Raw genomic sequence first — 27,291 nt, 5'->3', positions numbered from 1 at the left:
CCAGCCTTGTGTGAAATTCACGTAACAAGCAGTACACAGTGACATAACACAATTCTTGGTTTTCATGATTGCAACTCATAGCCAAGTATCAAGTGAGAGATTCAGTTTCCTTTGCAAGGCTTAGAGAGTCCAGGTGATTGTAGAAAAATGGGCCTTGTATTTGTTTTAAACCGGTGAAGAGCTTTGAGTGCTTATTAAATTGAAAGCTTTTTAAATTTATTTTGCATTGTATTGTATTGTATTTCTTTTGAGATGGAGTCTCGCTCTGTCACCCAGGCTGGAGTGCAGTGGCGTGAGCTTGGATCACTGCAACCTCTGTCTCCCGGGTTCAAATGATTCTCCTGCCTCAGCCTCCTGAATAGCTAGGATTACAGGCACCCACCACCACCCCTGACTGGTTTTTGTATTTTTAGTAGAGACGGGGTTTCACCATGGAGGCCAGGCTGGTCTCGAACTCCTGACCTCAGGTGATCCACCCGCCTCAGGCTCCCAAGGTGCTGGGATTACAGGTGTCAGCCACTGCACCCAGCCCAAAAGCTTTGCGTTTTTACAGATATTAACCATCTTTCCTGTTTAAGAAAAAACAACAACAACAATAATATAGGAGAATTAAGAGAAACATTTTTCCAAAAAAGAAATCATTTTGATTATTTTATCTTATTGGAATGTTGGATAATATAGTCTGCTTCATTAATCATCAAGCATGCTATGGATTTCCCACTTTTATAGGATCTGTATCTCAGTTCAGGTAATACTGGTAATTTTTGTACAGTATTTGAAGATGAAAGGTATAGGCCAAAATCATAGACCTTGCGTAGAAGCTGGTTAATGAAGACAGCTCTGGAGGAACACATAGATACACACAGAGAGACACACATATATATATAAAGTATACACACATATGTTTTTTAAAGTTTTAAAGCAAAAACCAGCCCCTCCCCTCTCCCAGAGTGGGCGGCCCCTCCCCTCTCTCAGAGTGGGTGGGGACAGCGGTTGCATGGGCAGCTTTCCTGATAAGCCACAGGTCCCTCTGGACACACTGCTGCCTGGCCACGCCCCCTTTCCCTTTCATCTTTCTCATTGACCAATGGGCTTGGAGCATTAAGGCCACACCCCTATTCCGCATTCTACTGGGGCCCTGGTTACGCCTCCTCTGGCTCAGTTACGCAGCTGCCTGCTAGGTGACTGGAGGCCTTGATCGGTGCTCGCTGGGATTTTGCTGACGTGGCCCCAACCCCGCCTCCCTCCCCACCCCACAATGGCAGAAGAAACTCAACAGAGCAAATTAGCTGCAGCCAAGAAAAAGGTAAAGACGTACCAGGTCATGGCCCCCCAACCCAGCCACAGATCCCCTCCGACGACAAGACCGCTGCCAGAGTCCATACTACTCCTGAGGCACACTGGACTTTGCCCCCCAACACCGGCGCTTCTGGGCTCCCCCTACAAAAGTCTTGTCAGTCAGCCCTGCCCCTTCAGCAAACAGCTCAGTCCCTGCCCTCGCCAATCACCCCAGGGTGACTTTGGATGGGTGACTCCTGGGGCTTCCCGCTCCATTACTGGGCCCTCACCTCTTGCCACCCCAAGTTGGGCCTCCCTGGGCTCTATGGGCTCACGTCTCCAAGGACCTGGGCCCCCCAGCCCCAGGCCCCGCCCTCACCAGTTGTCCCTGGGTGACATTGGGCTGGTGACTCCTGGGGCTCCCTGCTGCAGACTCTGCCGCAGACTCTGCCCTCCCCTCCTGCTGCCTCAAGGTCGACCTCCCTGGGCTCTTTGCGCTGGCATCTCTAAGGACCTGGGTCACAACCCTGTGTTTCCCTCCCGCATTGTGGAGTGGCAACTCGGACATCATGCCGACGTGGTCCCTCCCCCTCACTAGGAGGAGTGGAATGTAGTGATGTCACAGTCTGTCTACTAACTGTCATTACTGCAAGACTGGCTTTGGTCTTATGGCCCAGTCCCCTAAGCGTTGTCACCCCATTTCTGGTTCTTCTGGTCACAGCACAAATTTCCAGCTGGAAGGGGAATGGAGACTATGGGACCCAGGAGCAAGAGGTTTCAGGCTGCCTCACTCCCTTACAGATGTTGATGGTGGGAAAAGCCTACACTTCCCCCGTGAACTCAAAACGTTGACAGTATCTCTGGATGGCAATTGGAGAATGGGTTTCGTTTGGTTTGGTTTTCTCCCAGGCTTCTACTTTCCAGAGAGATTTTAACATTTTTTTCTGAGTTCTCCACCTCATATTCTCATTCTCCATGGTTCTGGGACCAGACTGCCCTTCAGTCAGTGGTCTCTGAAGTGAGATTTCCTCATCTTCTGTGGAATAGACCTTGGGAAACTGAACTTGACAGTTTGAATCTTCCTCGTATTGTCTCAACCTGGGGTGCTTTGAGTACCACAGGATAAATGTGGGACATCTTCCTGAAGCATCAGTTTCCTTTGATTCTCTTGAGATCAAGAGAACAAACATGAATGTACTTAGGGATGGCAGTCCCATAGGTTTCTAAGAGTATACCAGACTTCTCTCTGAAATGAGGCTTGGGTTGTCCTCTTTCTGATAAATTCCCAGATTTCACTGAAAGGCTGCCTTCTGCCATGAGGACACATTGATATAAAAGTTTGGGAGGTACTGGTGCAGTTCTTCCCACTAACAGACATGTGAGGATGTATGACTCTAAACCACATGACATACAGCTCCTGCCTACTTAATGTTTCCTTTTCTACCTCTGCCTCTGGGTTTGGTCCCTGGCAGCTGCTGATTCTTGGCAAAACCCCAGAGCTTAGAGTCAGAAGACTGGGTTTCCAAGTTCCAGTATCACCTTTTTCTTTTTCTTTTTTCGTTTTTCTAGCCATCATATCAATCCCTCTCAGTCCCTAAATGATTGTGACACCTTATAGAGTGGTTGGTGTCATTAAATCAGATGGTATATAAGAGTCTTTTATAAAAACTATAAAGGAGGATGTGGCTGTAGGGGCTGATAGTTCTCATGAGTATTACTGCTCTTCTTTCCCACAGTTAAAAGAATATTGGCAGAGAAACAGCCCTGGTGTTCCAGCAGCAGCGAAGAGGAACAGGAAAGCAAATGGCAGTAGCCCTGAGACAGCCGCTTCTGGTGGTTGCCAGTCATCTGAGGCTGTGAGTCTCGCCTGGACAGGCTCCTGGGGACAGGGGGCCCAAGGGGCAGTAGAGGGCAATTGTTAAGACTGTGGATGGACTGTTGGGTAGTGCTTAAGGATTCTGGATTTGGCCGGGCACGGTGGCTCACGCCTGTAATCCCAACACTTTGGGAGACCGAGACAGGTGGATCCCAAGGTCAGGAGATCGAGACCATCCAGACTAACACGGTGAAAGCCCGTCTCTACTAAAAAATACCAAACAATAAGCCAGGCGTGGTGGCGGGCGCCTGTAGTCCCAGCTTCTGCGGAGTCTGAGGGAGGAGAATGGCGTGAACCTAGGAGGCGGAGCTTGCAGTGAGCCGAGATCACGCCACTGCACTCCAGCCTGGAAGACAGAGAGATACTCTGTTTCAAAAAAGAAAAGAATTCTGGGTTTGAATCCTGCCTCTCCGTCTGCTAGGGATATGATTTATGGCAAGTTGCTTGAGCTCTTTGGGCCTCTCTTTTCACATCTGTATAATAGAGGTGGTATTGTTTGACTTGTATTTGTGCAGTTTAAATGAGATTTATTATTGTCGATTTTATGTTAATCCCTAGTACATGGCCTGCTGTCAACACCCAGGACACCCAGGATATGGTCTTTGCTGTTTGAGTTTCCTCATCCCCAGTCTCAAGGGGAAGCCAGGACAATGAGAACAGCCACTTGCCATCAGGAGTCACTGAAAGGGCCCCAGGGTGGGATGGTGCGGAGATAAGAACCAGGAGAGAAGGTGGCACAAAGGAGTTATGGGACAAAGGGTCCAAGATAGGCAGAAAAGAAAATGTTGCCAGTTGATGGGGAAGAAAGGAAGTCGGAGGGCTCAGACACTGAGGGGGACAGAACATCTCCATGTGCATTCTCATCTCTTGTAGTCAGCAACAGGTATCCACGGGGAGGGCCCTACATCATCTGCTACCCTGAAGGATCTGGAGGTAGGAGGCTCTGGGCGGAGGTGCAGTGACCCCACAGGCCAGCCCTCCAACCTCCTCCCACCGCGGGGACTGGGTGCCTCTCTGCCAGCTGAGACAGCGCACACACACCCCAGCCCTAATGATTGTTCTCTCTACCTCTCCCCCAACTCCTCCTCCACCTCCTCCTCTCTGCATGCACCTCAGAGCCCACGCCAAGAACAAGCAGCAGTCCTGGACTCGAGGTCCATAAAAATCAGTCGACTGAATAACACCATCAAATCTTTGGTAAGAGTCCAGTGGGGTCCCCTGTTTCCACGCTGCCAATCCTAGGCTCCGGTTTCCCCTTGGGGCCCTGAAGAAGGGGGCTGGGGGCCCCTGGCATCAAGGGCAGATAGGGAGCTGGGGCACCCAGGACTCACCTGGAGGGACCCCAGGGCATGCAGCATGGCTCTTCTTTTGCTGCCCTCTTTGCCGACTCTCTCCTCTCCAGACGCCCCTACTCGAGTCCTTACTACACACGCCCTGGCGTTGTTGCCTCTTGGGGAAGTGCTGGCCTGACTGCTTGTCAGGGGCCCTGTATTTCTGCCACGACTCAGTCCCTAATTTGATCTTTGATTCTCAACAAGCCACCTCTCCTTTTTGGGCTCGTGTTTCCAGAGGAGGTAGTGAGTATCAAAGGTCTCTGTTAGCTCTGAGAGTCTGAGATTTAAAGGCCCCCTAGAATGGAAACCTCAGGGCCAAGGGCTCCTGTCTGTCCTTTTCATCCTATATCTGCTGTGAAGAACCGTACCTGGCCTGTATGTGCTCAGTAAATGTTTACTGAATGAACCCACTTTTCTAAATCACAAGCTGGCAGCAGGGGGAGCCTTTCTCAAACTCCATCTCTAGAGGTTTATGTTACTGTCTTCTCTAGAGATTCCTGATTCAGACTTGGAGTTCTGTGGCTGTGGCTGAAAACCAACAAAGACCCAAATCCTCTGTCCTTGGGAGCTTAGGAAGAGTTCCTGTTCCCATTGGGTCTGAGAACTTTGCCTTTAAAATACATTCCTGGCCCCTGCCTACCGCTTCCTGTCTGGGGAATAGAGTTGAGGGGGCCACCCTCCATCACCTTAATTTGATTCTCCCCACAGAAACAACAGAAGAAACAAGTGGAACATCAGCTGGAAGAAGTAACGTGATTTCTTTGTTTGCTCACGAGATGACTGCAGGGTTTGGGGGGCACTCAGACATAGAGGCCCCAGTCTCGTCTCGCCTACTCCCAGCCTGGGGAAGAAGGCTCACTCCTCAGATTCCAACCCATCCCCACAGGGCCCCTGATAACCTGGTCCCATGGGTGGGTCTGTCCTGGGGCATTGGTGGCATTCTGGGGGCATGTCTCTTGCTGTGCCATCTCTGCCTCTCCGTGGTAAGAGCTCTGTCTTCCTCGTCTTATAGGAAAAGGAAGCAAACAGTGAGAAACAGAAAGCCCAAACGGAGCTAGAGGTGAGTGGAGGGTGTGAAGTTTCCTCCTGTCCTCCGGAGAGTGTTTCTTTCCATTTCAGCACTTGCTTGGCTTTTCTCCCAAAGGTTCAAATCCAGAGATTGAACATAGAGAACAAGAAACTAAATACGGACCTGTATCGCACGAAACGTTCTCTCAGATACTTTGAAGGTGGGAATCTGGGCACCCTGTCATCCTTCAACCTGGCACTTTGACAGGTCTGTAGGGGGAGTCCTTTGAGCCCCATCTCAACTCTGTCATTACAGACGAGTCCAGGGATCTGGCCGGCCGCCTGCAACGTTCATCACAGCGTACAGGAGAGTTAGAGCGGGCTCTCTGTGCTGTCGCCGCCACGCAGAAGAAGCCGGATGGGGTGAGTCTAACCACCTGCGCTGTCCCCTGGGAACCCGGCTTCGCAGATGGAGGAGTGAGCCTAAAGGTCCCTTCTGCAGGATGGAGTGTCCTGCCCAGAAGGCAGCATGGCCATTTCTCACTGCTTTTGTGTATGGTTGTTAGAGGCAGCCTGAGGCTGAATCAGCTGCTGTGGGTGAGTTGGGGGGCGCGGTGGGGAGCGAGCACTGGATGCAGAGCTTGGAGGCCAAGTGGCTGTCCTGCCCTTACCTGGCCGTGGTCTTGGCCAAGTCCTAGGTGGGGTGTGGGGTATTGGGTACTTATACTGTGAAGGTACAGAAGGGTACCTTTAGTATATTACCATTTCTGTAGAGAAAGGAAACGTGTGTGTGTGTGTGTGTGTGTGTGTACACACTATGATAATATACATAAAACATGTCTGCAAGTGTTCATAAACAACTCAGAAGAGAGCAACGGGGTGGCTAGGAGATACTTCCCTTTTATACCTTCTGAGTTTTGGACTATGTGAATGTATCATCCTTTCAAAAAGTGAATAAAAGATTAATTTTCCCCTTCCTGACTGTGCCCCCACCCCCAGCAAGAAAAATGGGCTTAGAGAATCTGATAGACCTGGGTGTTCAAATCCTAGCTCTGCCTAAGTGATCTTAGGCAAGCACTTAACCTCAAATAGTCCATGTTTTTTCATCTACCCAAGAGAGGTAATCATAGTAACTGTCTCCTATGGTGGTTGCGAGGATTCAATGGGATTGCTAGCGAGGTACCTGCTGAAGCACTCCATAAAGGTTCCAACAGTGATAGTCATAACAATAGCAATGTTATCTAATCTCTCTCCTCGTCCCTTCAAACTTCACTGAGTTTTTTTCAAAACCAGACCACGGGCTTGGAAATGCCTTGATCTTTACTGGCCAAGTTGTATATTGGGTCTAGCCCTAGCCCTTTTAAGGGGCACTGTGTGGAATGGCCCAGGCTCCCCAGATCGAAACTTCTCACTCTTCACCATCCAGTTCTCGAGCCGCAGTAAAGCACTTATGAAGATGCAGTTAGAACAGTCCATAAGGGAGCAGATACTGCTGAAACGACACGTGACACAGGTGAGGTTTTGCAGAGGGAGGGATGTGGAAGGAAGATGACCCCAGGTGGCCAGGAGCAGGTGAGGACCAGTGACAGCCTTTCCTAACTTCTGTGCCCATTCTTGCAGTTGAAGGAGTTGCTTAAAGAAGTCCAGCTGGAGAGAGATCAATATGCACTACAAATAAAAGGAGAGAGGGCCCAGTGGCAGCAGAGGATGAGGAAAATGTCACAGGAGGTGAGATCTGACCCTTCAGCCTCCCGCCCCCCCAACAACTTAGATAGGTCACTGGATCTTTCTGGGTATCTTTAAAATGGGAATAGTGCAGCCAGAGGTGGTCCTGGGTCTGGGCTTTGTGGAAGTGGGGGCAGAGAGGGAGATGGCAGCCTGTCCAGCCACCAGCCCCTCTCTCCAGGGCCCTTTCCCCCTGTGCTTTGGGCAGGTTTGCACATTGAAGGAGGCGAAGAAGCATGATACGCATCGGGTAGAAGAGCTGGAGAGGAGTTTGTCCAAACTCAAAAACCAGACGGGTAAGATGTGACTGGCATGACCTGGCAGCAGGACTGGCATCAGAGGGCTGTGGGGGTGGCTTAGAATGCCCCAGGAAGGTGGGTGGATGGCAAGGCTTTGAGGCAGAGGGAAAGAGGTCTGTGCCAGGAGACAAGTCTTGTCATCTCCATGAGCCTCAGTGTCCTAATGAGCAAAGAGGGCCCATTGTCAGCCACCCACAGTGCTCTCTATCTGAAAGTGGTTTGGAAGATTGGCTACCATCCGGGTGCGAGGAATCATTAGCAGTGAGGCCAAGTTTGGGGGGCCTGAGAGGAGCTGTGCGCCAAGAGGAGGGTGTTTTGTTGTTTTTTGTTTTTTTGTTTTGAGAATCCAGAGGCCCTTATGGTCTGCTTCCTTTCTCAGCTGAACCACTGCCCCCGGATCCCCCAGCAGTGCCCTCTGAGGTGGAGCTGCAAGATCTGAGGAAGGAGCTGGAGAGAGTGGCAGGAGAGCTCCAGGCTCAGGTGGAAAACAATCGGCGCATCAATCTCCTGAACCATGGGCAAAAGGAGAGGCTTCACGAGCAGGAGGAGAGGCTTCAGGAGCAGCAGGAGAGGCTTCGGGAACAGGAGAAGAGGCTTCAGCAGCTGGCCGAGCCACAGAGTGACTACAAGGAGCTGGTGGGTTGCCTCACCTGGGGAGCCTGCCCTCCTCCCTAGCCCTCCAGGCCTTTGTTTCCCCACCTGTAAAATGGGGCAGTGCAGCCCTCACATGAAATATTACTTCCAAAGGCACCCGTGAGTCAGAGCTTTGCTCTGGTGGCTGTGGGAGAGAGGAGAGTATTTTTCTAACCTGCCTCCACCCTTCCCGGTGCCATGGGAGGCAGACACCAAGTTCTGGGGTCTCCAGCTGCAGAACTTGCTTCTCTCTGTCCAGAAGAATGAGGACAAGAGCGCCCTGCAGTTGGAGCAGCAAGTAAAGGAGCTGCAGGAGAAGCTGGGCCAGGTGACGGAGATGGTCACCTCAGCCCAGAAGGAGCCAGAGGCAGCAGCCCCAGCCTTGGGGGCTGGGGGCGAGTCTGTGAGTGGGGAGACCCTCCGGGCCCTGCGGGAAGTCATGGAGAAGCTAGAGGTGAGTGAGTCCTAGCATGGGCCAAGAAGGGCAGGGGTGAGGCAGGTCGCTGCTGAGATGTGACCCCATAATTTTGGCTCCAGAGCGGCCTTATGGACCTCCTGGAGGAGAAGGCGGACCTGAGGGAGCATGTGGAGAAACTGGAAGTTCGATTCATCCAGTACTGGAGAGAGAGATGCCATCAGTGAGTGGGAGACCAGGGCACGGCAGGGGGAGCTGCAGGGCTGTGGGAGGGGCCCCAGCGTCTGAGCCCTTTCCTCCCGCAGGAAAGTGCATCGCCTTCTAACAGAGCCAGGGGGCAGTGCCAAAGACGCGGCACCTGGAGGAGGACATCATCAGCCTGGCCCAGGACAAGGAGGAGGGGAAGGTAGGGTGTGCAACATCCCTGTGGGGGTAGGGGTGGGGGTGTGGGTGGGGGTGGGCATGAGGGTGAGCGCCAGCAGCGGCCTGACAGCTGAGCACCCCTCCCTTCAGGTGAAGCTGCTGGAGCTGCAGGAGATGGTGTTGCGGCTTGTGCCAACTATAATGAGGGGCACGGCAAATTCCTGGCCACTGCCCGGAACCCTGCTGCTGAACCCGGTCCAGGAGCCCCAGCCCCCCAGGAGCTTGGGGCTGCCGACATGCATGGTGGTGAGTAGAGCCCCCAGGCAGGGTGAGCAGGCAGGAGCATGGGGGGCTAGCACTCCACTCAGATCCCTGCCTCCCTCTCTCCAAAGATCTTTGTGAGGTGAGCCTCACCAACAGCGTGGAGCCTGCACAAGGAGAAGCCAGGGAGGGTTCTTCCCAGGACAACCCTACTGCACAGCCAATCGTGCAGCTCCTTGGTGAGATGCAGGACCACCAAGAGCACCCAGGCTTGGGCAGCAACCCCTGTGTGCCATGCTTTTGCTGGGCTTGGCTGCCCAGAAGAAGGAGATAAATACCACCATCATCAAAGAGCTGCTCAAGACATTGTTAAAAACGAAACAAAGTTACGGGGTTAATCTCCTACACAATTCATTTACTTCATTTGAATGTTACAGCCACTCATGATTATTTGTGTTTCTAATTTATAGTTTAAGTTTATTTGTAGAAAATTAAAGGAGAGTGGGTCTCTGTGGCTCCCACGGATGTTCACTCTGGCATCCTTTAGCATTTTTCTTTTTTAATTTCATAATTGTAGGGCATTAGCATGCATATCGAGTTTGCCCTCACGTGGTCGGAGTTCAAACACACAAAGACCCAGTCGTCGCACAAAACTCTTCTCGCTGGTTTGAAATAGGCTCCCGTGCTTTTTTAATGTTATTGCAGTGTGCATATTCATTACAGAATTCAGATAAAATTTGCTTATGTTCTGCTATTATGCTTGATCTCATCTTAATCACAGTGAGCTCTTCAAGAGCTCAATATGTGCTTTGCCCTCAAGTGTGCACTGTTTATTACTTTGTAATATGCCACTATGAGTACTGACATTTAGAGCTGTTTAAAGGCTGAGAACTGTAAACAGCCTTTCCTTCATTTTCTGTGTATTGGTGATGGGAGTAATAACCTTTTGGGGGAGCTTTTTAAATCTCACAGAAGAGGAAAGTGGCCTGCTCTGGCAGGTATGTGCAGGATAAAGTGTGTTTCATTTGTTCCGGTGCCGAGAATGAGCACTGTACTGTGGCAGTTCCCTTAGGATTTGTATATGCTCTGGGATCGTGAAGATATTGCATCGTGAGCTGCAGCAGTTGTACTCTTTTCCAATGACCTAAAAAGGGCTTATTTCCGAGGAATGAAAGGCTCCCATCATTGGCTGTGGATGTGGAAAACCTTTCCTAGCTTAGAGCATTTGTATCTATAATACATTTTAAAGTCAGAGTTCATGTTCCCTGTTTTAATCACATGACTTCCTGTCCCAGTTCACAAAAGGGCGCTGGTTGGCGTTCTTCTTAATGTATTTAGTGACGATCATAAGCAATCCTTTAAGAGTTTAAATGTCCCTGGAACAGGCATACAGGCTCTGGTCAAGAATGAATTAGAGTGAAGGAAAGCTGTGTGACACCTGGCGTTCCTCTCTGTTCATGGAGCTTCTTTGAGGCTTGAAGATTGATTTTACCATCTAGACGTCTCTGGCTAATACCTATTCTTCAACCACCTTGGTTACTCTGACATAGGAATTTACTTCTTTTCCTTGAGTGGAAAACACTTTAGTAACAAACATTATTATAAACTAATATATGTGAGAGTACTTAGTTGAAACAAAAAGGAATTTTAGTAGACAGTATTATGTTATCTTTGAAAATCAAGGAGAAGTTTATGCAACTTAAAATGTTTACACACTGTGGTGCAATCTACTGTTTGTGAATGTCAGTGTATTATCAGGAAACGTGTTTATACAATCGCAGAGTTGTAGTTCCTCACAAACTTCTTTACGAAGAGTGAAATATGTTTTTGTACCTCAGTTTCAGTCAGGGACATATTTTGTGCAATATTTATGTGATTGTGCCTATGAGTGATGAATGAACGCATTTCACTCATACGTTGCCTAAATCATAACTTGATGGTGCTTGGGAAAGAATCAACAGTTAAAACTTCATGAAGTTCTAATGTCTGTGTTCCAAAACACATCACATTATTAGGTTGTAGGGAGAGATGTATGTGTGCTCGCTGGGGTGGGGATTTTCTACTCACTAGACCATCTCCATTTTTAGCACTTGGCATCCTCATGATCCTTTTATAAATATGAGATGAACAGGAGAGCAGCAATATGATTTTGCCAATGGAATAACAGATTTGCCGGCATTCAATGAAAGAGGGCACATATTGGGTCCTTGTGACTTCAACTGACTCTTCCAAATTGTATGAATTTATCAATGTATTAGATAAACCCAGTTTCAGAATGATAAAGAAAAAATATTAGACCAAATAATGTGGCTAATTAACAGTGGTATGATTTCTAGCCCGTGGGTTTAAAACTGTATCTTAAAGAGTCATTTTAAAATAATATAAATATTTAAAAATGTAACTGCTATGATTATGCTATGAAATGTTAAAACATTTTAAAATATGAATACTGTAGTTTAAAAGAAAGAAATGGTGGGAAGGAAAAGTAGAGAAAGAAATGCCAGTTCCAGTCCAAAGCTTTATTTGCCAAGTTTTCTTAGAAGGAATTTTACCAATGTATGAGTTCTTGTTAACAGAATGTGTAACGGAAATACTGAAAACTTTTGCCTAAAGTGGCATTATTGACTGCTGGCGTGATGCTACTGTAATGTAATAAATTATTAAATTGTTGCAAAGTGCTGTTTTTGCCTTAAAATTTTATTTTGTGTGTCTTGAAAACTATAGTATTAAAGGTATTGATACTGTGCAAATACTGGGCATGCTTGGCATGAGATAATCTCTTTCATTTTCACAAAATTGTAGTATAACTATGCAAGTGTTTATTAAAAGAACACAAAATAAAAAAGGTATGGGATTTAAAAAGTTATGGGGTGAAAAAGTTATCGGATAAAAATTGTAAAAATGTGGCAAAAAAGTAGAAAAAAGCTTTCTGAAAAGTTACCAAAAAAAAGTTATGAAAAAGAAGTTATGGGATTTAAAAAAAAAAAAAGTCATGGGAAAAAGCAGACCACTGTCAGCAAAGCCTGGAGAAGTGGGGCTGGAGTCTCCAGTGCCACCATGTCCCTACCACCCCTTCCGAGTCACCCCTTTACAATTGGGGTAGCAAGACAAGACCTCTGTCTAATGGGGAAAGACAAAGAGACCCTTTGCCACCTTGATCAGGGCTGAGTCCTTAAATTTCTGGATGGTGATGATTGTTATTTAACAGCCAGAGGCTGGTGGAGGTGGTTTGTTTGGAGGAGGCCTGATGGCCCCCTTACTCTCACCATAGCAACTTTTCCCTCAGGGGGGCTCCCTTCTTATTCAGAGAGGCAGGACAGTGGGGCTAACTGTGGACCAGGCGAGGGCACCGGCTGCTGGGGTGGCCCCCCTTCCCCAGTGTACATATTGTGTCTGTGTAAGGTTTTGTATATTCCAGAGGGTAGGGCCGCCCCTGTATCATACCTAGCTGAGGTTGGAGCTGGCACATGGGGAGGAGGTTCTAATAATTATTTGTGGCTGGGAAACTTATTTATTGCTAGCAAAGGACAGAGGAAGGAGGCGGGGATGGAGTCGTGGCTCCCTGGTGATGCGACTCCTGTTTATTTTGCTTTTTATTTTGGAATATATGGATTTAGCCATACTGCCCGTCCTGGTGTGTTCCCATTTCCCTCACTGGGTCCTGGAGTTTGTGCCACCAAACGAGGAGCCCTAGAGTGTCTTGAGTATGTCCAGCTAGGCTGTTAGGGACCTTCCAGGTGTGTTACCTGTATGCTGCCTAGTGGCGCCTGGGGAATTCCATGGGGACTGCCATGTCGCCTATGGGGCACAGTCCAGCCCTGACAGCCAACAGGCTCAGAAGCCTGATGTAGCGGTGGCCGGGAAGACAGGTACCAGCACCTAAGGGCACTGACTTCCACCCATCCAAGGCGTCTTCCCTTCCGTCCCCTTGCCTCCCTCCCCTGTCTGCACCTGATGGCCTGTTCTGTCTGTCCCTCCAGAGTGCTGGGCTGCCCCGCAGGCTCCCTTCAGGCTGAGTTCGTGGCCCTGCCCCCTGGTGGCCAGAGCCGGCTTCACAGGACAAGAGCCAGCTAAGTTCCAGGGGCTTTCCAGGAAGTGTCCCTTGGAAAGGCTATGGCCTTTTCACCCCTCCAAACAGCACCCTAAAAATGGCTTGGCCTTTCCCCTCCCCTGAGCTCCACAGAGAACAGAGCCAGCAGAGGACACACTTCCCCGTCATCCAGAAATGGGTTTGATTCTCAGCCAAGGGACAGTAGGACTGGTAGAGACTGTCAGGACACACAGCTGCCTTCACAGCACTCCCATGCTTGGTGGGGGGATGGGAGGGATGGCGGGGGCTGACTCTCCATAGGCCGGGCGTGACAGGGAGGCTCACTGGAGGTCGTGCACTTCGGAGGGGCAATGTCGGGACAGCTTTCTCTTGTTGGGCCACAAAACTCCAAGAGGACAACACGGTGATGGATTCCCAGCACTAGAGGTGAGACGGTTGGCCACGTGTAGGTGTAGAGGTGTGTGTGTGTGTGTGTGTGTGTGTGTGTGTGTATGGGTATTTATAGATATTTATAGAACAATGCAGGGGCATACCACAGAGGGGGGCACAAGTTTTCACAACGGTCACACCTGGATGTCTCAGCTCACCACTACAACAGACTAAGTCACAGATGAAGGGGGCTGGCTTTGGGGCTGGGGGAGCCACTGCCAAGTCACAGAACAGCCGCCCAGGCAGGCTTGGAAAGGGAGGCCTCTGAGAAGAGGAGGGATCTGTTTAGAGGTCAAAGGGGGGCCTGGGGCTCTCAGGACGGGATGGACTTGCCTGACCCGATCGGCTGGCAGTTGGAGAGAAAGCAGAGAGAAAACAGGGGAGAGAAAAGCGAGCAGAGAGCTGGTGAGGCAAGTGCAGAGCACAGGTGTGCCACAGCAGCTGTGGGAGGGCCAGGGAGGGGAGGGCGCAGGTGCAGGTGTGGCAAGGTTCCTGGAAAAGAGGGCCTGGAAGGGAAAGGGGAGGAAGATGGAGGGAGGAGCCAGAGCTTCACAGGTAGTGCCTGGGGACTGTGGCGGCCCTCCCCACCCCACACATGCTGGACTCTTCCATAGCACCCAGGCAGTATACCCACAGGTCAGACCAATGCTCAGCCCCCTTGGGCTTCCCTCTTCTCTGGCCACCAACCAACTTGTCTTCCAAGTTGTCTTCCAACCAACTGGTCCAGGGCCACCTCTCACCTTGGGGAGCCCAACGCAACAGCCACCAGGCCTAACAGAAGGAACACTGCTCGAACAAGGATGATGAAGCTAAATGGGATGGATGGTTGGAGTGATCGCCGGAGCCCCCTCTGGGTGGTCAGAAAGCTCAGGACCCTCTGAAGGGACCCTGGGGGAGGCAGGGTGGTCAGGCAGCCGGGTGCCACTGGCTATAGACTTATAAGTCTAAGAGGGGAGCCTCAGCTTCTTGGGGCTTGCAGGTCCCATAGGTGAGGCTGGGTCCTTCCTCCTAGGAAAAGAAGAGGGAGACCATGGCAAGGGAGGTGGGTGGGCTTGCTGGGCAGAGCTCAGCTGGGCCAGCAGGCACTGTGGTCCCCTTGGCTGAAGAGCAGGGCCGACCTCTAGGCGCAACAAGCCAAGGTGCGTGAGCCTGCTGGCTGGTGGTAGTGCTTCAGCAGGGCCCAGGGACCCTGCCTTCAGTGCCATGCTAGCAGCTATGATGGTACGTGGGAGGGAGGGAAGGGGGCTGTGTGCCCCTACGTGACCTGTGAGGTGTGTTTTGGGTTGACCGTGTGTATGGGGCTCTCGAGGTTTTCTCCTAGATCACCACTGTTTTGCCGACAGATAGAGGAGATGGGACCCTATCACCCCTGCTCTGCAGTGGATTTGGCTCTCAGCACTCCAAGGCATCCAGGCTGGGAGCTGGATGCCCCACCCTGGCAGCATGGCTCAGACAGCACAACAGGTATGACATGCCCAGGATGACATTCCTGGGCCTCTGGCCACCTCAGAGTACAGCCCCACACACAACCCCCTCCAAGCTCTCAGCCCTTACACCATAAACCACGAGCTCCCTGACGGCTCCAGAGAGCACCCACAACTGCCAGCTTGGGCACGGAGCCTGTTCCAAGAGGCCCCAGGCTCAGCCATGGGGGCTGGGGAGATTTGAGGCCATGGGGGCCAGCCCTGCTACCTGCGTCTGGCAAGGACGCTCTGCACCTGCAGCCAGGAGTCGTCCACGGGTCCCTGTGTGCATGCTGATGGTGGTTGTGCTGATGTCACCGATGATGCTGAGCACCTCCTTCAGTACGTGGTGCATGTGCAGCATCTCATCACGCCACTGTGCCTGCTCTGCCAACTCCTCCATCAGCGTGTTCTGGTTCCCATGCAGGTACAGGTTGGACAGCAACTCTGATCACATGAACTCCTTGGTCTGAGAGAGGGCAAAGAGGGAAGGAGGTTGGGACCTGATGCCTGTGCTGCCCTGATGCCTGTGCTGGAGTGTGCTGGACTTGGAGCCCTGAGTATGGCTTTTCACACGCTGCTTCTACACCACTTAGACTCCAAGATATGCCTCCCCACCGCCCTTTTCTCACTCAGATATGGACACTGAGGTCCAGAGGAAAAGTCACCTGTCCAAGGTCACAGATCTGGGAGGGGACCCAGGACCTATCATGCCACCAGGACACCTGCCTACTCAGTGTTTTTTAAAAAAAGTTTTTGGAGATAGGATCTCACTGTGTCGCTAGGCTGGAGTACAGTGGGTGAGATCACCACTCACTGCAGTCTCAAACTCTTGGGCTCAAAGTGACCCTCCAATGTCAGCCTGTCAAGTAGCTAGGACTATAGGCACATGCCACCACCAAGCCCAGCTATTTTTAAAATATTTGTGTAGAGACCAGGTCTCACTATGTTGCCAAGGCTGGTCTCGAACTCCTGGGCTCAAGCTATCCTCCTGCCTTGGCCTCCCAAAGTGCTGGGATTACAGGCATGGGCCACTGTCCCCAGTCCCATGTTATATTTCTATGAGACAGCTCTGCTGTGGACCGTGCATCCCTCCCTGGACCTGGTCCCATAGGGCTGGTCAGCATCTCCCCCAGGCCAACATGGCCACCTGCATCTCCAGTGCCACAGGAGCCGCCTGCCCCTATGAGGCGGTGCATGCACGTTGTTGATCATGACGTGCATGATGGTCTTGGGCGTGACACCAACCATGAGGTCCCACATGGTCTTGTTGACAATGGCCATGTAGGAGTCCACCAGGTTCTGGGTGGTTTCCATTTGCCGCTCCAGCTGTGGGTCCATGGAGTGCATGAAGCTGTCGGAGCCATTCTCCTCGGCCTTGTTGTCCTGTCATGGAGAACACAAGGGCATCAAAGTGGCCAGGCCATGCAGCCAGGCTCCAGGAATCCCTAGGATCTCAGCCCCTCCAAGGGTACCTGGAACATTGAGGCACAGAGAGAAGCAACTGGCCTGAACATGCACCCAGCTCCCCACACGCTCTAGACGGTTTCAGGTCTCTGCCTCTTAGGACCCCAGACTCCCCTGATTCAGTCTCATCTTAGTTCTGACTCTAGTGCCCAGAATTTGCCTCAAGTTACAAATCCAGAAATTGGAAAAGAACATCTCCAGGTCCCTTGCCTGGAGACCTGGCCAGAGCTTGTGCCAGGCTGCAGACACCCGGCAAAGGGCAAGAAAAGGGCATACTCACTTTCCCCTTGTCCTGGGAGGCCCATGCACCAACACTGCCACCGTCGCTGCCACCTGGGAACACGGCAAAGTAGACACACACAGAGACGAAAACGGGTAGGGTTGAGTGAACCTGGGACACTGCAGCCCAACTTTAATGTGTTGTGGAATTCTGTTAGCTAATATTTTATTGAGGAGTTTTGCATCAGTATTCATCAGTGATATTGGCCTGTAGTTTTCTTTTTTGGTTTGTATCTTTGATTTTGGTATCAGGGTAATGTTAGCCTTGTAGAATGAGTTTGCAAGTTATTCCCTCCTTCTCTATTTTTGGAATCATTTGGGTAAGGTTGGTATTAGTTCTTGTTTAAATGTTTGCTAGAATTCAGCAGTGAATCATCAGGTCCCAGGCTTTTCTTTGCTGGGAGACTTTTTATTACCACTTTGATCCCATTATTTGTTATTGGTTTGTTCAGGTTTTGGGTTTCATCATGGTTCAATCTTGGTAGGTTAGATGTGTCTGGAAATTTATCCATTTTTAGTATGTTTTCCTATTTATTTGCATATAATTGCTGACCACTAGTGATCCTTTGAGGTTTATTTTTCTTTTTTTCTTTCTTTTTTTTTTTTTTTTTTTGGATATGGAGTCTTGCTCTGTCGCCCAGGCGGGAGTGCAGTGGCGCGATCTCAGCTCACTGCAAGCTCCACCTCCCGGGTTCATGCCATTCTCCTGCCTCAGCCTCCCAAGTAGCTGGGACTACAGGCGTCTGTCAGCACACCCGGCTAATTTTTTTGTATTTTTTTTGGTAGAGACGGGGTTTTACCGTGTTAGCCAGGATGGTCTTCTCTCCTGACCTCCTGATCCGCCTGCCTTAGCCTCCCAAAGTGGTGGGATTACAGGCGTGAGCCACGCCCCCTTGGGACAGGGACACACACACACACACACACACACACACACACACAGATTTAGCGGTTGTGGCGCCCAGTCGCGAGTGTGAAGAAGGGACCAGATGGGTCGGGCAGAAAGGTGCTGGGTCAAGAGAGGAGGGGCAGCCGGGAGCGCGCACACGCGGGGTGCGCCGGGTTGAGGGGTGAAGGGTGAGGGGTAAGAGGTGAGGGGCCACGAGGACCAGGGCGGGGTAGGGGCAGCCCTTTCCCAGGCGGTAGCGGGGGCGCTGGTGCTGTTGCCCTTTTAAGCTGCGGCTTGACGGGAGCCGCGCCTCCTGTCGGTGGAGTCGGTTATAAAGGGAGCAGCTCCCCAGGCCGCCACACAGCTCCCGCCAAGTCCTCGGTGTCCCTTGCCATTTTCCAGCCGCGCTCCCACGAGGGTCACCGCGGCGGGGAGAGGTGGAGCCGCGAGAGCTCGGCCGGGGGCCCCGCCGGGTGGTCGCGGCCATGACAGCGGCTCGGGACGGGTTCCTTTTCCGCGCCCCTCCCGCCTGAGATGAGGGGAAGATGTCCCTGTCAGCGTTCAAGGCCAAACTGAAGTTGCCGGCCTCTATCTTCCACGAGAACCGGGAGCCACAGCCGCGGCTCACGCTCCACCGCAACATCAAGGTGAGTCGCCGGGTGGCGGCCTCGCGGCGCAGGGCGAGGGCGGAAAGGGGGTGCCCAGAGTCCCAGGACAAAGGGGAACCTGCCCCAGGGAGGCCCCGGTTCCCCGCCCCTTTCTCCCGCAACTGGCCCGCCCGGCACTGCGCCAGGCTTGGGTGGGAGAAGGCGGAGGGCGCGTCTCTCCAACTCCTAGCGCGGGGCTGGCTTGGGGGCTGCTGGCCCCTCTCGGCCCCTGTCGCTGCCCTTCGAGGTGGGAGCCCGCGGCTGCCGGAGCCCTCTTGGGACCCATGGTCGCCCTCAGTGAGCCCACCTGCTCTGGGGACCGCGACAGGGCGGGGCAGGGCGACTCCCGAGTTGTTGGATCCCAGGCGGGGAAGGGGAAAGACCTTTAAGATTTTCGGTTTTTTGGCGGGGCGTAGTGGCTCACGCCTGTAATCCCAGCACTTTGGGAGGCCAACCGGGCTGATCACTTGAGGTCAGGAGCTGGAGACCAGCCTGGCCAACATGCTGAAACCCGTCTCTACTAAAAAATAGAAAAATTAGCCGGTCGTGTTGGCAGGCGACTTAATCCCAGCTATTTGGGAGGCAGAGGCAGGAGAATGGTTTCAACCCAGGAGGCGGAGGTTGCAGTGAGCTGAGATCGAGCCGTTGCACTCAAACCCAGGGGAGAAGAGCGAGACTTCTCTCTCTCTCTCTCAAAAAAAAGTTTTCTTTCTTTTTTTCTTTTTGTTGAGACAGAGTCTCACTCACTCTGTCGCCCAGGCTGGAGTGCAGTGGCGCGATCTCGGCTTGCTGCAGCCTACCTCTCTTGACAGTCCACTGGTTAAAGCGATTCTCCTGCCTCAGCCTCCAGAGTAGCTGAGATTACAGGCGCCCGCCACCACGCCTAGCTAACTTTTGTGGTTTTAATAGAGACGGATTTTTTAGTAGAGACGCGGTTTCACCATGTTAGTCAGAATGGTCTTGATCTTCTGACCTCATGATCCGCCCGCCTTAGCCTCCCAAAGTGCTGGGATTACAGGCGTGAGCCACCGCGCCCGGCCTCTGTTTTGTTTTATACATGTAATGTATTCACAAGTATCTTTACAAAGGGATTTTGATACTCTTTTGTCTTCTCCCTAGAATCTCTTTGTTCTGTAATAATTTTTTCTTAGTTTATTTTGATCTTATTTTCCTTTTCAAAGCCTTTCCTTAAATATCTATTCTTTGTTGCTTATCATTTGTAGTCTTTTTTTTTTTTTTTTTTTTTTTTTTTTTTTGAGAGGGAGTCTTGCTCTGTCACCCAGGCTGGAGTGCAGTGGCGCAATCTGGGCTCACTGCAAGCTCCGCCTCCCAGGTTCACGGGATTCTCCTGCCTCAGCCTCCTGAGTACCTGGGACTACAGGGGCCAGCCACCACGCCCCGACAATTTTTTGTATTTTTTAGTAGAGACGGGGTTTCACCGTGTTAGCCAGGATGGTCTCGATCTCCTGACCTCATGATCTGCCCACCTTGGCCTCCCAAAATGCTGGGATTACAGGCGTCAGCCACCGTGCCCAGCCCTGATTCTATATTATAGTGAGTTGTACAATTATTTCCTTATATGTTACAACGTAATAATAATATAAATAAAATGCACAATAAATGCAATGTCCTTGAATCATCCCAAAATCATCTCCCCCAACCTTGTCTGTGGAAAAATTGTCTTCTGCAAAACTGGTTCCTGATGCCAAAAAGTTTGGGGACTGCTGGCATAAGTGGTCTCATATAGTATTTGTCCTTTTGTGCCTGGCTTATTTCACTTAGCATAATGTCTTTAACGTTCATCCATGTTGTAGCATGTGCCAGAATTTCATTTGTTTTTAAGGCTGAATAATATTCCCTTGTATGTATTTAATACGCCTTGTTATCTTTTCATCTGTTGATGAATGCTTGGGTTGCAGCCACCTGTTTGCTATTGTGAATAGTTTTGCATTGCCTGTCTTTGTCATGATCGCCATCCTATTTCACATCTAGCAGGTGTGAAATTCCATTGATTGATTGATTGATTGAGACAGGGTCTGACTGTTGCCCAGTCTGGTGTGCAGTGGCATGATCTTGGCTCACTGCAACCTCCATCTCCCAGGCTCAAGCAATTCTTCTGCCTCAGCCTCAGCCTTCCGAGTAGCTGGGATTATAGGCATGCACCACTACCAGCTGGCTAATTTTTGTATTTTTAGTAGAGACGGGGTTTCACCATGTTGGCCATGCTGGTCTCGAACTCCTGACCTCAAATGATCCACTTGTCTCCGCCTCCCAAAGTATTTGGATTACAGGTGTGAGTCACTGTGCCCAGCTAGTAGGTGTGAATTTCTATGTCTTAGTGGTTTTGATTTGCATTTACGTGATGGCTAATGATGTTGAGTATCTTTTTATGTGTTTATTGGCCATTTGTCTATTTTCTTTGGGGAAATATTTATTCCAAAATTTAACCTATTTTTAAGTGGGTTATGTATCTCTTTATTATTTAGTTGTAAGAATTTTTTACATATTCTAGATAGGAGTTATAACAATTTTCTCCCTTTTTCTGGATTGTCTTTTTTTCTTTCTTGATGGTGTCCTTTGAAGCGCAAAGATTTTAAATTTTGATATAGTCCAATTTATCTTTCTTCATTTGTGTTTTTTTGCTCCTTGTGCTTTTGGTGTAATATCTAAAAAAACATTGCTACACCAAGGTCACAAAGGTTTCTGTCTATGTTTTTTTCTATGAGTTTTATAGTTTTGTCAATATCTCTTATATTGAGCTCTTTTATCCATTTGAGTTAATTTTTGCATGTGGCGTGAAGTAGGGGGTATAGCTTCATTGTTTGCACCTAGACATCCAGTTATCTCAGAACTATCTGTTGAAAAGCTTATTCTTTCCCCATTGAATTGTCTTGGAACCCTTACTGAAGATCTATTGACTGTATATGTGAAAGTTTATTTCTGGATTCTATTCTTTCATCTGTTCATCTGTCCTTATACCAGTAGCACACTCTTGATTACTGTAGCTGTTTAGTAAGCTTTAACATCAGAAAGTATGAATCCTCCAGAAAGTTTTTTAAGGTGAGTTTGGCTGTTCTGGGTCACTTGCATTTCCATATGAATTTTAAGATCAGCTTGTCGTTTCTGCAAAGGAGCCAGCTGGGATTTTAATCAGAGTTGCATTGAATATGTAGATGAACTTAGGAAGTACTGCCATTTTAACAATATTAAGTTTTCCTCCATGAACACAGGATGTATTTGTACTTATTTAGGTCTTACTTTAATTTCTTTCAATCATAGTTGTGTTGAATGCAGACCTACTTTGAATTAATTCTAAGTTATTTTTATGCTACTTATTGCTTGACAAATATAATTGCTTTTAGTTTTTAACTAGTTTTGATGTAATGTGAAGTGTATTTGGACCATGTGAAGCTTATTTCTGCTTTGAAATTTAGTATAAATAGGTTATAATAAAATCTCACTGTGCTAATTTTTTGGTTATGTGAAATAGAAAATCAGTGTAAATTTAAAAATTTATTCTGGGCCGGGCGCGGTGGCTCACACCTGTAATCCAAGCACTGAAGGAGCCTGAGGAGGGCAGATCACAAGGTCAGGAGATCGAGACCATCCTGGCTAACACAGTGAAACCCCATCTCTACTAAAAATACAAAAAATTAGCTGGGTGTGGTGGTGGGTGCCTGTAGTTCCAGCTACACAAGAGGCTGAGGCAGGAGAATGGTGTGAACCTGGGAGGCGGAGGTTGCAGTGAGGCGAGATCACGCCACTGCACTCCAGCCTGGGCAACAGAGTTAGACTGCATCTCAAAAAAAAAAAAAAAAAAAATATTTCATTCTGAAATGCGATAGATGTTGAAGCTCTTCTGGCAGATGGTTATAAAGAGGAATATATATATATAATCATTCTATTGAGAAAATATAATCAATAATATGAATACCTAAGGTAGTTTATTTTACATATATATCTCAGTATTTATTTATTTTTGAGACAGAGCGTCACTCCTGTCACCCAGGGTGGAGTGGAGTGGCATGATCATGGCTCATTGCAGCCTGAACTTCTTGGGCTTAGGTGAGTCTCTCATCTCAGCCTCCTCAGTAGCTGCGACTACAGGTGTGCGCCACCATGCATGGCTAATTTTTTGTATTTTTCGTAGAGGTTTCCCCATGTTGCCCAGGCTAGTCTCAGACTCCTGGACTCACGTGATCTGCCCGCCTTGGCCTCCCAAAGAGCTGGGATTACAGGTGTGAGCCACTCTGTTGGCCTTATGTTTTATAATTTTTAAATGATACTTTTTATTCTATTACAAAACATATATAATTGTAAAAAACTTGTAAAATATAAAAGAGGACAAAGACAATAGAAAAATTATTTACGATGAAATTCTCAGGTAAACACCGATTACATTTTTTTTTTTAAGAGCCTGTTGCTCAGGCTAGAGTGCAGTGGCATGATCATACTTCACTGTAACCTCATACATCTCATACATTTTGATATCACTACTTCTGGTTTTATACATAATGTGTTCACTTTGAAAGAAGAGAGTATAATTTTATAATGATTATTTTCATTTAATGATCATGATCTCATTGCAATTATTGATCATTTAGTTTATTCTTGAACATTTTGTTATATATATTTTTGCTGTTGTGAGTGGGATATTTCTTATAACTTGGCATTTGTGCCTACATTCAATTTACCTACAGGAAATTAATTTTTGCATATAATTTTTTTAATTGGTGCAGTGGCACAATCTCAACTCACTGCAACCTCCGCCTCCTGGGTTCAAGTGATTCTCCTGTCGCAGCCTCCTGAATAGCTGGGAATACAGGCGCATGCCACCACACTCAGCTAATTTTTGTATTTTTAGTAGAGATAGTGTTTCACCATGTTGGTCAGGCTGGTCTTGAACTCCTGACATTGTGATCCGCCCGCCTCAGCCTCCCAAAGTTCTGGGATTACAGGCTTGAGCCACCGTGCCCAGCCTGTTTGTGTGTTTTCGTATATCTTTCATCTGAGTTGCAAGGGGCACATTGGGTTTCCAGGAATTTTCTTAGCTAACTCTGTTCCTTTATCTTTTAAGGTTCTTAAGCATAAATCCTCTTTTTTTTTTTTTTTTCTGATGGGAAATACTGGGGCATAGCCCTAGGAATACAAATTATGTTTAAATAGAGCACAAAGTACCATCTCAAAGGAATAACTGATGGTGAATGGTGATTCATTTTATTATGTATCAACTCTTACGAGGCTTAATAAATAATTGAGGTTTAACACTTAGGTAACCGTTCTGTATTTAAGTCTGAAAATTTTTTTATGTTACAGTTTCAACTTCACATTGAATATTCTGTAAAGCAGAAATAAATTGATTAGCATTCTATGAATGAAAAATAAAGCCATGGGTCGGGTGCAGTGGCTCACACCTATAATCCCAGCACTTTGGGAGGCCGAGGCAGGCGGATCACCTAAGGCCAGGAGTTTGAGACCAGCCTGGCCAACGTGGTGAAACCTCGTCCCAGCTACTCAAGAGGCAGAGCCAGGAGAATGACTTGAACCCAGGAGACGGTGGTTCTGGTGAGCCAAGATCGTGCCACTGCACTCTAGCCTGGTGACAGAGCAAGACTCTGTCTCAAAAAAAAAAAAAAATTAGCTGGGCACGGTGGCGTGCACCCATAATTCCACTACTTAGGAGGCTGAGGCAGGAGAATCACTTGAACCCGGGAGACAGAGGTTGCAGTGAGCCAGGGTTGCACCACTGCCTTCCAGCCTATGTGACAGAGTGAGACTCCATCCCTAAAAAAACAAAACAAAACAAAACAAAAAAAACCCATGCTGATAATCAAAAAACCAGTTTGCCTCATCACAGTTTAGAACATTGAATTGTAAAGATCTTTTTTCTAGTCCTGGCCAGGCTTAATGGTAACATGAGCAATTCAGTTACTTTCTCAGAGTTTTATATTTTTATCTGTAAAATGGAAATGATGGTATGTACAGTTTAGGATTTTTGTGAAAATTAAGTGAGACTGCAACTGTCTTGAATAGCAGTTGAAGTACATTGATATAGGTGACATTTTACAGTGGTGTCTTCCTCAGCATCTTGTTAGTTCAGTGTTTTAAAGCTCTATATTAGTCACAGAAACAAAGTCTAATTTTTGTTCTTTTGTTCTCATTTCAGATTACAAGTGGACACCTGAGTCAGCAGGACCTGGAATCCCAGATGAGAGAGAGCTTATCTACATGGACTCAGATCTTGTTGTCACCCCCATTAATGACAATCCAAGGGTACAGAAAGCACTCTAACAACTGAGTTGTAGACTTTACTGAGATCTGAAATCTGCATGAGATTTTCATTCAGAATATTATTTACTGTCTAATCTTTCCTTTTCTCTTGTCTGCTTCTGTTTCATTTGTGCTGCATGTCTGCATTTCCAGGTCCCGCTCTGTCTGCAATGCTTTCCTCTGCCTTCACTTCCACTTCACTGGAATTCTAAGTTTTCTCCCCTCTGTTTTGAATGAGTCAGCTCTGCCTCTCACTACTGCTTTCTTCCACATGCCACAGAGGGGTTGCCAGCCTCTTGACCTCAGACCTTAGCTCTCAGTCCCATCGTTTCTCCATCTGCACTAATGTGAATCACTCTAAGTATTCTAGTCTCTGATGTATTTTGAAGGCAGAAGCAGTCAGAGGGCACTGCTCACCAGGCTGGGCTGGGCAGGCAGATCACACGGAAGCCCTGCCCTCTCACAGGTTGTTAAGACTGCATGGGAGATGGTGAGGAGACACTATGGGAGCTGGAGGAGTCACGGTTCACAATGTACTTCTAAACCACTGTGAGTTTTTTTGCTTCTTGCCTTTTGGAATATAATACTTTATTGCTAGGGGAAAATGAGTATTTACTTTAAAAAACAGATGTATTTCTAAGTCCCTGTGTTTTGTCTTGACTTCCAACTCCACAACATACATTCCACTACTTACTCTCTATTTTAATTTTCCTGCTTCTGTTACTTTTTTTTTTTGAGATGGAGTCTCCCTCTGTCACCCAGGCTGGAATGCAGTGGTGTGATTTTGGCTCACTGCAAGCTCCGCCTCCTGGGTTCACACCATTCTCCTGCCTCAGCCTCCAGAGTAGCTGGGACTACAGGCACCCACCACCACACCCAGCTAATTTTTTGTATTTTTAGTAGAGACAGGGTTTCACCATGTTAGCCAGGATGGTCTTGATCTCCTGACCTCGTGATCCGCCCGCCTCCACCTCCCAAAGTGCTGGGATCACAGGTGTAAGCCACCATGCCCAGCCTTCTTTTTCTTTTTTAAATCTCTTTTTCTGTATTAATTCATGACTGTCTTTTCGTATCTCATTGGGAACAATACTGTGGTTTATACCAAAGGGTTCTTGGATTCATGTTTATTTTCTAGACAGACAGCATTTTATATAGATTATTTAGCTATTTTTCATAATGGAGCTAATCCTTTTTGTGAGTTCATATGTGTGGCAGAGTAACTTTATTATGCTAAGTTTGATATGCATTGGTGCATTTTCAAAGTGGGTTTTCTAGAACAATTTGTGATATCTTTCCCAGGGGTGTCCAGTCTTTTGGCTTTCCTGGGCGGCACTGGAAGAAGAATTGTCTTGGGTCACACATAAAATACACTAACGATAGCTGATAAACTAAAACACAAACAAACAAAATTGCAAAAAACATCTTACAATGTTTTAAGAAAGTTTAGGAATTTGTGTTGGGCCACATTCAAAGCCGCCTTGGGCCGCATGAAGCCCATGGGCTGTGGGTTGCACAAGCTTGCCTTAGACGATATTCTTTGTTTCTTTTTTTCCTCTTATAACCATATTTGATAGTTTATGGGAAGCCTTAGTCAGTGGACATTTTTGTGTTTAACTTTTAATTTTAAACTACTTTTAGTCTTAGAGAGAAGGTTAAAAAATAGTTGAGAGTTCCTGTATACGTTTTGCCCAGCTGCTCTTAATGTTCACATCTTATAGGTCTATAGTATAGTTAACAACACCTGGGAATTAGCATTGGTATAGTGCTAGTCAGGCAGGATAATCCTTACCTGTTCCTCCTTTTGGAGGGCAGTAGAATGTGGTAGTTGGAGTTGCATGATACTTGATTCATATCTCTGTATAATGATGTCATGCAATACCCTGATTGCTCCTTTTGAATTCTTTCTGAAAAAGGAAAAATAAAACATGAGTATAGTGCTGTTAACTAAACTACCAAATTTATTTGAATTCTACCAGTTGCCTCTGATGTCCTTTTTTTTTTGTTGTTCAGGATCCCACATTACAGTTAGTTGTTATGCCTCCCTAGTCTCGTATAGTCTGTCGTAGTCTTTCATGGTTTTGTCAGAATTTCTCAGACTTTTCTTGCCTTTCATGACCTTGACAGTTTGTCTTTTTTTTTTTTTTTTTTTTTTTGAGATGAAGTCTCACTCTGTCACCCAGGCTGGAGTGTCGTGGTGTGATCTCAGCTCCCTGCAACCTCTGCCGACCGGGTTCAAGCTATTCTCCTGCCTCAGCCTCCTGAGTAGCTAGGATTACAGGTTCCTGCCACTGCGCATGGCTAAGTTCTGTAGTTTTAGTAGAGATGGGATTTTACCATGTTGGCCATGCTGGTCTTGAACTCCTGACCTCATGATTCACCTGCCTAGGCCTCCCAAAGTTCTGGGATTACAGATGTGAGCCACCGCACGTGGCCTTTGTATGTTTTTGTAATACAGGTTATAAAACGTATGACTCAAGTCCTTGACACTTTGAAGAGTAACTGGTTCAGTGTTTTGAAGAATGTCCCTTAATTTAGGCTTATCTAAGGGTTTCTCATGATTAGAATGAGATTATGAATTTGGATTATGAGATTAGAATGAGAATATGC

At 48.1% G+C, this 27,291-nt stretch overlaps 1 protein-coding gene and 1 non-coding gene across 5 annotated transcripts; both read left to right on the top strand.

The window, feature by feature from the left end:
- The first annotated feature begins 1,040 nt into the window (after positions 1-1,040).
- On the top strand, positions 1,041-11,871 carry LOC129014720 (golgin subfamily A member 8B-like). Of its 4 annotated transcripts, none has more exons than XM_054452390.2 (17): positions 1,041-1,306; positions 3,015-3,134; positions 4,028-4,087; positions 4,271-4,351; positions 5,197-5,235; positions 5,501-5,548; positions 5,633-5,717; positions 5,813-5,919; positions 6,923-7,009; positions 7,117-7,224; positions 7,430-7,517; positions 7,900-8,156; positions 8,416-8,607; positions 8,691-8,791; positions 8,874-8,974; positions 9,082-9,237; positions 9,324-11,871. In XM_054452390.2, the coding sequence occupies exons 1-17, from the start codon at positions 1,259-1,261 to the stop codon at positions 9,524-9,526; spliced, it is 1,881 nt and encodes a 626-aa protein (XP_054308365.2). In that variant the 5' UTR covers positions 1,041-1,258; the 3' UTR covers positions 9,527-11,871. The 4 variants fall into 4 exon arrangements, with proteins under 4 accessions (XP_054308365.2, XP_054308364.2, XP_054308367.2 ...); XM_054452389.2 differs by having other exon boundaries at positions 1,042-1,306; positions 8,413-8,607; XM_054452392.2 differs by lacking the exon at positions 4,028-4,087 and having other exon boundaries at positions 1,043-1,306.
- A 14,579-nt stretch (positions 11,872-26,450) lies between these two features.
- Positions 26,451-26,582, top strand: LOC129014782 (U8 small nucleolar RNA). The gene has a single exon (XR_008494317.1). It is a non-coding gene; the product is annotated as a U8 small nucleolar RNA (small nucleolar RNA).
- The last annotated feature ends 709 nt before the right edge of the window (positions 26,583-27,291 follow it).

The sequence above is a fragment of the Pongo pygmaeus genome, chromosome 16, assembly GCF_028885625.2.
Source record: "Pongo pygmaeus isolate AG05252 chromosome 16, NHGRI_mPonPyg2-v2.0_pri, whole genome shotgun sequence".
Taxonomy (NCBI): domain Eukaryota; kingdom Metazoa; phylum Chordata; class Mammalia; order Primates; family Hominidae; genus Pongo; species Pongo pygmaeus.
The sequence above is the reverse complement of the archived record's forward strand: the minus strand, read 5'-3'. Positions and strand labels throughout refer to the sequence as shown.